This window comes from Solanum dulcamara, chromosome 2 (assembly GCF_947179165.1).
Source record: "Solanum dulcamara chromosome 2, daSolDulc1.2, whole genome shotgun sequence".
In the NCBI taxonomy this organism is placed as follows: Eukaryota; Viridiplantae; Streptophyta; class Magnoliopsida; order Solanales; family Solanaceae; genus Solanum; species Solanum dulcamara.
In genome coordinates this window covers 52,424,479-52,435,925 of record NC_077238.1, presented here as the reverse complement: position 1 = coordinate 52,435,925, position 11,447 = coordinate 52,424,479, and the positions used below count along the sequence as shown (strand labels likewise).

General features: G+C 37.4%; 1 protein-coding gene across 1 annotated transcript; it reads left to right on the top strand.

Moving 5' to 3' along the window:
* Positions 1-10,352: 10,352 nt before the first annotated feature.
* LOC129871719 (uncharacterized) lies at positions 10,353-10,925 on the top strand. The gene has a single exon (XM_055946694.1). The coding sequence runs from the start codon at positions 10,353-10,355 to the stop codon at positions 10,923-10,925; it is 573 nt and encodes a 190-aa protein (XP_055802669.1).
* The last annotated feature ends 522 nt before the right edge of the window (positions 10,926-11,447 follow it).

The following is an 11,447-nucleotide window of genomic DNA, read 5'->3' as shown; positions in this document are numbered from 1 at the left end:
TCTCTTGAATGGATTCCACATTATCACTAGCTCGTTGGCTCATGTCTGGGCCCATTAGTATATCTTTATTAACCTTAAATCAATCGATAGGTGCTCTGCACCTTTTTCCATACAAAGCTTTCTATGGTTATTATAAGTAACTTCAATAAGTGATAGGTAATCCATCTAGCTATTTCTGAAGTCAATAATGCCAGCCCATAACATTTTTCAGCATTTGCCTAGTGCTCTCGGCTTGCCATTAGTCTGAGGGCGAAAGGTTATGTTAAGATTTACTATGTTCCCAATTCCCTTTTGGAATGATTCCTAGAAGTTAGCTGTAGATTGAACTTCCCTTTCCAAGAGAATAAATATGGGGACTTTGTGAAATCCCACTACTCCTCTGATACACAACCCCATATAGTCCTCAGTTGACTATGTAGTCTTAACCGGAGGAAATGGGATGATTTTGTCAGCCTACAATACCCCATATAAACTCATACTTCCGTAGAATACTAGGTAATCCTATACTACAATTCATATTAATTACTTTCTATATCCAAGTCAAGATTTTTCATCTCCTCTGATGGGCTACTAGGCTTCTGAGGCTTAATTCTATTTAGGATATCTTACAATTCCTTTTAATTCAACTTGTAACGCTCTAGGCATGACCTACTGCACTTTAACTTAGATCTTCTTTCCAATTCTCTTACCACAGATCATATTTTAGTCTTTATACAAATGTGTGTAGGTGCTTATAGTAGCCCAGAAGATGCCTTAGCATCGCCATACTAGTCTCTTACCTCTTTCAGTTGATGTTAGGGCTCCACTATGGTTTTTGTCCTTAATATTAATTATATCTTAATAGTTTTGCCTCAAACCATCTTATACTTTTCTTAAATGCATTCAAACTATGGCAATCACTTTGCTATTACTTACTCCTTATTATCTTTATCAAGTAATCATTTGATCTCACTCTTAGCATACCAATATTTGTAGGTTGCATAACTATTCTTGTATAATTTGCACCAAGTACGTTCAATTTTTAATCATAATATTTCCCATTCTTGGCTTACTCTGCTCCACATATGCCATTGTATTGACAGGCACTCGCAATCTATTTTTCCACCCTTGGTTTTCTTTCTTTACTTATCCTTAAGTCTTCTTACTTCTATCATAGGTGTGATTTCTTCTCCTTTCTCTTGTATTACTTATATGTCACAATATTAGTAGCCAATAACTCCATTGCTGATATCTTACCTTTAGTAAAATATAGCCTTACTATACTTTGCAATTTCTTTAAGTTACTCATTATTATTCCTTTATCAAATTCATTCCTTTTTGTATGCACATCTCTTTAGACGTCATACTGTTCGAGGTCTTTACCAACAATCCTCAGTGCCATCTTAGATACCATCCTGGCTTTTATCCATCTATTGCTGGCTTTTAGATCTTGCTAGCTCGTTCCAACCTGGGATCTCACTTGAAGTTTAAGTATTCACCTTAACATGCCGAAATGTCGGTTGGTTTTATCTCATGCTTGTAGGTCTCACATCCACTTCCCCCCTTTAGGGTGTATCCATGTAATTGTCCATTTAGTTTCAAATTTTCAAATACATATGAGTCTTTCCCAATGCATTTGGTATACCACACCATATCCATATCTTTCTTTATGTCCCCTATGCTTTTGGTTACCCATGTACAACACCTTAACACACTCGTGAGGTGCTGACCTAGTCTAATTAGTTGTACTCGATTCACGTAGCAATTTATTCATAGCCACCTTCTATTTATCCCAATTAGTATCTCACCAGTGTGTTCAAGCATTTCAGATTCTTCGTTTGGGAGTACTTATGTTTCGACGACACATGTCTCAAGCTTTGTCATAACATTATGTGGGGTGCCTCCGTTAGAACTTCCTTATCATCTCTCCCGTAAGTCAGCCAAGGTATGACAACTATCTACATTCACCATGCTTTTCTACAATAAAGTCTCTTATTGGTGTAGCTACCTCAAACAAGTTCGTTAATTTGGGTTTCATTCCGACCCTACTAGTAACAAAAGGGGATATATATATATGATAAAGTACAGTTTGGGTCTTTCAATGCATATGTATCCTGGAAGAAGATTTGTAATATACCTATAGCTATATTTGGTGGCACTCTTAGTCTTGTCCGCTAGCCAAAGCATAAATGCGACTCGAAGGGCCGCTAGAACGAAAAGGTCCACCATGGCCTCTAACAAGTCTCGCTGATGTATAAGTATCCTGCTCCACAGGGCGCATAGCCACTGAAGAAGAAGAACCCGTAACTATCCTCGTAGGAGGAGCTACACCACTTAGCCTACCTCTGAATCGATATATTTTCATAAGATGGCCTTGACGTCCACACGTAAAACAAGCACCCATACCAAAATAGCATTTCCTAGAATAAGCCCTATCACAATGAGGACACTGATGCAAAGGTGGCCTCAACTGACGCGAACCCTTGCCCATCTATGGACCTGGCACCCTGGATTTCTTACTGACTCCTAGACATCCCATTCTATCGAATCTCCAACCTGGGAACTGAGGGGGTGCACTCCAGGCTAGTTGGGAAGGGTATTCACCATACTACTGAGGCTGTCAACCTTGAAACTCCCCTGAATCACCAGCCATCCTAGTTTTCTTATATTGGCCTCTATCATAATCTCTATCGGGTTATCACCCTCTATGTTGACCTTTCTCCCTAGCCCATACCTTCGAGTTGGACCTGCCACTAATCTGGTTAGCAACAAAAATATATCTTTTATCTCCCTATCTTTTGGCCCTAGCTGTGGGGATGAAGGCTTATGTACTTGGGCCTCAGGATCTGGGATTGCTTATTCCCTAGGATCTTCTAGAGGTGGTGGCATGGTAGAGCTTGCCGACTGAAACAAAACCCCCGGCATAGACTGGGCATTAGTCCTTGTAACCTTTGGGGTCTGACCAGTTTCTTCCACTACTAACTTGCCCTTCTAGGAAGTTGTTGCTTTCCTTGGAAACATCACTGCAAACATAATGGTATGTCAGTGAAAGATCATCCTAACTACTATTACCTTTAATTCAACAATTAGCTTATTTATCGGGGTCATCCATACTCGAGGTTAATAAACTCTTAACACTATGATGGGCACTACCTTCTAAGACATATTTCAATCCTATGTCTCATTCTTTTCTTATTTCTAGGAAAATTTGGGCAGAGTTTCCTCTGTATTTCTGACTATCTCAAACCTGTATGCATAAAATACCAATAAGGCCTCATAGGGCCAACATATATATTCACATCATATCATATCACAACCACACAGGGCCTCCAATACTAACGTCCAGGTGGAAAGAAAGGACTTACCTCGTATGTTCAAGTCGAACTGCCCTGTCTACTTTTTCATGTCAATTGTACTTTAATACCTTACCTGACACATATATTCCATGTCTCTACTTTACTACATGATGTATAACTCTCCATATTGTCAATTACTTTCTTTTATCGATGTCGTCTTTTTGCTGAAATTATAGGTTAGTATGAGGAATTTCATTCCCTATGACTCGGCTCTATTGCACGATCTTAGATATGAAAGAAAGGTAATATCCTAAATGTCCCATATCCTCTTGTTTATTGATGAGGTGCGCAACACACCGATATACAAGACTCTATTGGTTACGGTCTATAGACACTCCAAGGATGAACTGCTCTAATATCACTTCTGTCATGACCCAACTCCGTAGGCCGTAACTTAGGTCCTACCTGGTCCCCCATATACATAGTTAGCAGATGTAGTCACACCGGACTACGACCAATGTGATAACACATATAAGAACCCTTATGGGTCACAACATTTCCATATACACATAACCTCTTTCATTCGCTTCTTGAGGAGTTACATTAATCATCATAACTTATCATTTAGGCCACATAACACATTAGTCGACGAGGATATCATAACATGTGGGGTCGTCCCACTATAAACATATATGCGAGCCGACAAAGCTGCCATGACAAAGGGAATGCCCCAAATAGAAATCATACCGACATGATTGAGCACACATACATATATAACCCACTCCCATGTCTACAGACCTTTAAGAGCCGTGATGATAACATATGGAGGGAAAAGTCCCCTGCCATAACTTTTTAATAAATGAAAGTAAATATATACACTAAGGATTAGTACCCAAACTAGTCTCTGATACAATGGAGCTTCTTCCAAATTGGCTGAGTGGAATCCTAAGTTGGCGGACTCCCAAAACCTGTATCTGCACCTGCGGGCATGAAATGCAGCTCCCTAAAGAAAAGGGGGGGGGGGGTCAGTAAGATATATATACTGAGTATATGAAGCATAACATATCATAAATAAGTTCACATTTGAGCTAGAAATTCAGGAGATAAGTATAATATTCTAGAAACCACTGTACCTATACCTTATAAAGTAAAATCATGCATGCTCAGATCATATATTATATCCGGCCCGTTAAGGACTCGGTGAATTTATCATATAGCTGTAGGACTATTATAAGGACCGGTACCATCATCACCTTATCACATCATATCATCGTGATATATACATACATACTCGGTCTTCTAGTGAAAGACTCGGTGAATAATGCAGTAAGATTGAGCATGAATCTATAACTGGCCCAGGACTCAGAGAAAAAGGTGTTACAGTATACACGAGCAGACTAGTGAGAAACAATACACAATTTAAATAATTATTTAAGACTTAATGAAGTCCTCCAATGAATTATCACTTGGAGCTCAAGGTAGGAAATATCTGACATACCCTCTAGATGTCACTAAACACCATGTTAAAAGGAGCCTTAAGAATCATAGACATATATTTCTATGGTATGAAATATCTTATAGAAGTCCAAGCATTGGTTATCTCAGAGCCTTTTTAAAAGGAAGAGCTTTATGTATCAATCACTATCCAATCATATAGAAGACTTGAGGAGTAGGAGCTTAACTACTTTAAGAGTCTTAACATCCAGAAGTGCACAAGACTCCTGAAGTCATATTCATGACCTAAGAATGAATTTACCACCAAGCTCACATGATCCATTGCTTACATATAAGACATGCCAAAAGAATAGAAGGATAACTTTACATACCTCTTATGGGTTACTTGTAACCACATTCGCGTCATCATCTTTTGAACCTCAAAAAAGGAACACTAACATTAATAACCTTCAACTTTCTAACTTCTTAATTTACATCCAAGCACCCATAAGAATCATTTCCCTATTCGCCCTTCTTGAATAGTCCCTTAATAGGTTAACAAGTTAACAGAAATCGGGCAACACTTCCCCTATAACTTGCCCTATCCGAACTTCCAATTACATCCTCAATTATTACAGCCAACCAAAAACAACAATCATCAGATTATATACAAGTAAATCATTTCAATATTACACAACACACACTCCAAACAACCTGCTTAAACTACGATACCAAAATAAGGTTTTCAATCGTTAATTCATAAAATATTTAACCATGCGGAATGGAGGGCTAGGTGGATGAAAACAGAAGAACCCATACCTTTTTTACCCATGTTATAGACCTGCAACACGCCAAAAAACCATCTCCAAAGATAACGCCACAATCACAACAACACTATACAACCTTGATAACTTTAAATCGACTAGAACGAGTTCAATTTCGTTTGCTTACAATGTCTAGCATAATTATACATTATTCCTATTTACAACTTCATTTAATACATGTAATACACTCCATAACAACATTATTAACTCTATTTTGAAAGGGAAAACCTTACCTTGTCCAAAACTTGTCAAAATGCACCTCGGTATTCCTCTTAACGTGTTGAAACTTAGCGGACTGTTTGTGTCACTTATTTACTGACCCAAAATGAAAATTTTCATTATTAAACATTGTTATATCACCATAGTATACCTTAAATAATTAATTCACAAAATGAAATCGGGCCTTACCTTTTCTTTTGGCCAAAGTCGTCGCCCCTCTCTCTAGTCTCTTTTCTAACTACAAATATGATTTTGTGAAGAAATTGATCTTAATAAACATATATATATGTATCCTTAAGAGGTTACACACGAAAGCCTCTAAGGGTGACACGTGGCATCCCCTAGGGCACCACCTCAATCATACGCCCACTCCCTTGCTACCACGCTGCTGTATGAGACCCACCTTAAGTATGTGTGTCATATAATTTATCCAAGTAGGTGCATCACCTACTTAGTCCAAGTAGGTACATCACCTACTTGCTTCCGAGTAGGTGCTATGCCTCCTTCCGCCTCTTCTATGTATTTGTAATCCTGTCTCGCTTTAAGAACCTATGTAATCCTTGCTACATCAACTAGACATGCACTCCAATAGATTAAGTGTGTAACACACCCAAGTTGGTAGCTTACGCAGGTAAGTCGAGTCCCACAACTTGTTATTTGTCCCCCAACTTCTTTCAAATCATTATAACCCTATTTCTAACCTTCACTCTTATGGTGCTTCATATCCTTCCTTAGAGTTATTTAATAACATAGATAATCTGGGCCACGTAGAAACTTTTAAGAAGTTTAAGAAAGCATTCCGAAGTACAAAGGTACGGGGCATAACAATTTTCCATTAATAGAGTTTGCTTATAATAACAGTTATCACTCTAGCATTGAAATGGATTCATTTGAGGATTTGTACTATAGGCGGTGTAGATCCCTTATCAGATGGTTTGATGTAGGTGAATTTTCTTTGATAGGACTCGAGTTGGTATTTGAGGCTATGGATAAAGTTAGACTAATTAGAGAAAGATTGAAAATGGCCCAAAGATGACAAAATTCCTATTCAGATGTAAGGAAAAGAGAATTTGAATTTGAAATTAATAATTGGGTTTACTTAAAATTTCACCCATGAAGGGTTTGATGCATTTTGGTAAGAATGAAAAACTAAGTCCCCGCTATGTTGGCCCATATAAGATTTTGAGGCAAACTAGTAAAGTGGCTTATGGGTTAGATTTGCCTTCAGATTTGGCATCGGTGCATCTTGTATTTCATGTGTAATTCTTGAGGAAGTTTGTTGGTTATCCTAGCTATATTATGCCTTTGGAAAGAATTGAGGTTAAGGAGGTTCCGATTGAGATTTTGGACAAACAAGTTAGAAAGTTGAGAAACAAAGAAATAGCTTTAGTTAAAATGTTATGGAGGAATGAAGAGGTTGATGTTGCTACATGGGAGGCCAAAGCCGATAAGATGTCCCAATATCCTCATCTCTTTCCTTCTGTGCCTAGTTGAGTTATTTAGCTCCTTCATGATCCAACTAGCCCAAATCGTGCATTTATGTTGTTTCATGGTTTCATATGCATTTATTTTTATGAAATGAGTTTTAAAGTAATATTTTTGCTTAAAATTAATGGTTTTTTGTTAATTGTATTATCGAGATGTGTTGTATCCATATTGGGTTGTTATGTTTCTTTCCTATTCCATTCATGCTAGTTTGAGTCCCATTTAAGGAAGAATGTTCCCAAGGGGGAGATAGTGTAAAATCTAGAATTTGGAAAGTCAGAAAACGAGGATCAAAACTAAAATTTCTGAAAAACCATCAATTTTGGCACCAGATGATGACCATGGAATGCCATCATAGATAGTGGAGAGCACCACGCCTCATGGTGAGCCACCATAGTGGTAACCCTGATGCTTAGTCCTATAGGGTGGGGTCCACGATTGGTCACCACGGACCGTGGTGAGCACCACAGGTCATGAAGCTCTCTGTGGTGACCCCTCCCCTAAGATCTCAGAAAAACAATCCAAGGCTAGGACCACGATAGACAACCACGGGTCGTGTAGCTTATCACGGACCATGGTGAGTTCTGTGGTGGTCACTCTTGTAGGATCTTCACCACGCCCCTTCTTCATGGGTCGTGATGCCCTCCATGGACTAGGAAGGTGTTCCGTGGAGGAGGTTTTGAAAATCTTCCCCTGTAATTCAAAAATTTCAAGCCAAGTGCAATATCACAAACACCACCACGAGCTATGATGAGCATCACAGACCATGTTGGGTCCTCCATGGTGAGTCCCAGTCCCATTTAAATGAAGGGTATCTAAGTCATTTCCCTATTTTTTTGATTAATGTATATGGATATTTTTGGGACTAGATTCATTACGAAAATATCCTAAATACTTCTAAACCTATTCCTTTCCCTCATTAATTCCTAATCAACTTTAAGTCTTCTCTCTTAAGGTTCATTTAAGAGTTCATCTTTTTCATTAAGTTTGTCTAGGGTTTCTTCAAGAACAAGTCTCCTTTTCCAATTCTAAGGTCAATTTCAATCAAGATATGTAGGGATTGATCTATGGGTCCCTTTCACCCATGGAGTCCCAAGTTTTCTACTCAAAATCTCATGAATGTTAATTGGGTTCGTAATCCTAATTTGATGAATTGCATTGAGTTGTCTCAATTATATTTTTAATCATTATATATGATCATTATAAGTATGTTTCTACATGAATTATATGATTTTAAGTTGAATTATGAATGCCCATGCATGAAGCTATTTTCTATTATGATTATGAATTCAATGATTTCAAGGTATTATCATATTTTTCATTCAAATTGACTATGTATATGAGTTTACTCTAAATTCAAGTATGGATTATGATCATGAATTACAAATATGTTCATGATATCAGTTTCAGGCAAGATATGAAGAAAGGTGAGTTAGGGCCCTATGTGGTGACATAGGACCTAATTATATGAATTATGCAAGTATGATTTATAATTATGAAAGGAGAATACTCCCATTGCAATTACATTATGAAATGAACTATTCTATGAATTATGAAGTTTATGAACAAGATTACGACATATGTTAAATATGACTAATATGATATGTATTGCGTGGGATTTGACATAGCACCGACTGGACTTGAGGTGGGGGCCCTACAAAAGGCTTAGTAACAGCTTCAACTCTCTTAAAATACTTTGCCATCATAGGTTGCCTTCATGGCTTAGCTAATGGATCCACATTTAGCATATGTACATGACCTACCTAGCGGGGTAGAGTTTACCTTGACAAGTAGATTCCCCTTTCTTCCATTGTATGGGGAGATATTGGTATTCCATGTTATAGATCGCATGGTCTAACTATAATGTATGGTTCTATCCCACATATGTATGATTTGTTATGTACTTTCATGATTTCAACTATGCCTTTTGAATGCTCTGAGCCTTATGGTTTTCTCTTGACTTCACTTATCCTCTTTATGTTGTACTAAATTGATCATTGAATCTCATAATTTATATTAAATGCCATGCCCTCATACTTAGTACATTCAAAAGTACTAACGCATATTTGTTGCCTATATTATCTCATAATATAAGGGTTGAGGATCATTCTCCCATCACACGTGGCTAGTAGAGTTTCTTTTCGGAGAAGTGTTGGTGTGTCCTCATCTAAAGAGGACTAGCTATGAGTTTCTCTTTTATTCTTTCAAAGACAAGTATTTGTTTCATGTTGAGGGTGAGGAAGGAATATGTCTCAGCCCCTGCCATTTTCATATAGTAGAGGCACTTGTTGGACATATGTTTAGAGTCTATGTTGTCAAATTGTCATACTCTTTATGATTCATGATTTAGACTCCTTCGTATCTTATCTTATGTACTTACTTTACCTTATGTATGCTTATGATATGTCAAAAGGCTTGGTTAGAGCCTTTTGGGGTTGCAATTGGCATGCTATATCTAGGTTCTAGGTGGGGTCATGACATGAATGAGGCCCATAATTCTCAGTATTGAATTTATTTGGGATCTACCAAGATGTATCATAATTTTAGCGAAGTGTATTGGTGGAATGGAATGAAGAAGGAAATAGCGGTGTTTGTTGCTAGGTGTCCATATTGTCAACAAGTAAAAGTCGAGCCTCAAAAACTGGGAGGTTTAACTCAAGACATTGCAATATCTACTTTGAAATAGGAAGATATGAATATAGACTTTATGATAGGATTTCCTCAAACAAGAAGTAAACATGATTCCATTTGGGTTGTTGTGGACCAAATGACTAAGTGGGCACATTATTTACTAATTAAGATTCTGATGGGGCCTAAGACTATGCTAAGTTTTATATTCAGGAATTGGTTAAGCTTCATCGTGTCCCTATGTATATTATATCTAATCGAGGTTTTCAATTAACTTCATATTTTTGGAAGTCATTTCAAAAGAATCTTGGTACAACTATAAAGGTAAGTACCATTTTTCATCCTTAAACCGATTATCAAGCTGAAAGAACAATCCAAATTTTGGAGGACATGTTAAGGGCATATGTGATTGATTAAAGTAGGTTGGCATGGGTATTTTCCATTGATTGAGTTTGCCTATAATAATAGGAATCACTTTAGCATCTAAATGGATCCTTTTGAAGACTTGTATGGAAGAAGATATAGGTCTCCGGTGGGATGGTTCAAAGTAGGTAAGATGGCATTGATTGGTCTCGATTTTGTAGTAGATGCAATGGAGAAGGCAAGACTCATAAGAGAAAGATTGGAGACAGCTCAAAGTCACCATAATTCATATTCATACCTAATAAAGAGAGACCTTGAATTTGATGTAGATGATTGGGTATATTTAAAGGTTTCACGCATGAAGGGTGTAATTTATTTGGGTAAGAAAGGGAATTTGAGTCCTACGTATGTAGGAACTTATAAGGTATTGAAACATATTGGCAAGGTGGAATATGAGTTAGACTTGCCATTTGAGTTGGGTATGGTTCATTCGGTGTGTCCTGTATCGATGTTGAAAAAGTTTGTGGGTGATCCAAATGCTATTGTACCATTGAAGAATGTCAACATTGGAGAGAACTTAACTAATCAGGATTTTCCAGTGGAAATCTTAGACCAGCAAGTGAATAGAAAGAAAGAGGTTGCTTCTTTTAAGGTTTTATGGAGAAATCAACAAGTAGAGAGTGTACATAGGAAGTGAAAGTGGACATGATAAAGTATTATCCGTATCTCTTTCCTTCCACTCAAGCCTAAGGTAGTAAGTTGTTCTTGCTCAAAATGATCAAGCTCCTATATATTCAATTTTTCCTTAGTCATTCATATGCATGCATATTCATGAAGATTGATTTTAAGTCATGATTTATGTTAAGTTTCAAAATATCATGTTTTATGCATTTTAAGGTGTCATTGTATTCATGTTGGGTTGCTAATCCTCTTTCCGTGTCCTTTCTATGCTAGTTGAATCTTATTCGAGGATGAATATTCCCAAGGGGTAGATATTGTAAGACCCTAGAAATTGAAAAGTTGGAACAAACGAAGAATCTCAAGAAAAAGGAACCAACCTCAGGTGTACGACTCTATCTACGAATTCTAGTTATTCCTACCACTTTTAGGGATGAGTCTTAGAGTAATTCCTTGAGCCTGTTTAGTACCATTCTCAAAAGAAGCCCCTATGACTCAACAGAACGAGTCAAGTTGACAAGTTGTAGAATAACTTGTAGGG

What these genes read in the sequence shown, in the direction of transcription:
- LOC129871719 (XM_055946694.1), top strand. Translation starts at nt 10,353, where the DNA reads ATGGATCCTTTTGAAGACTTGTATGGAAGAAGATATAGGTCTCCGGTG.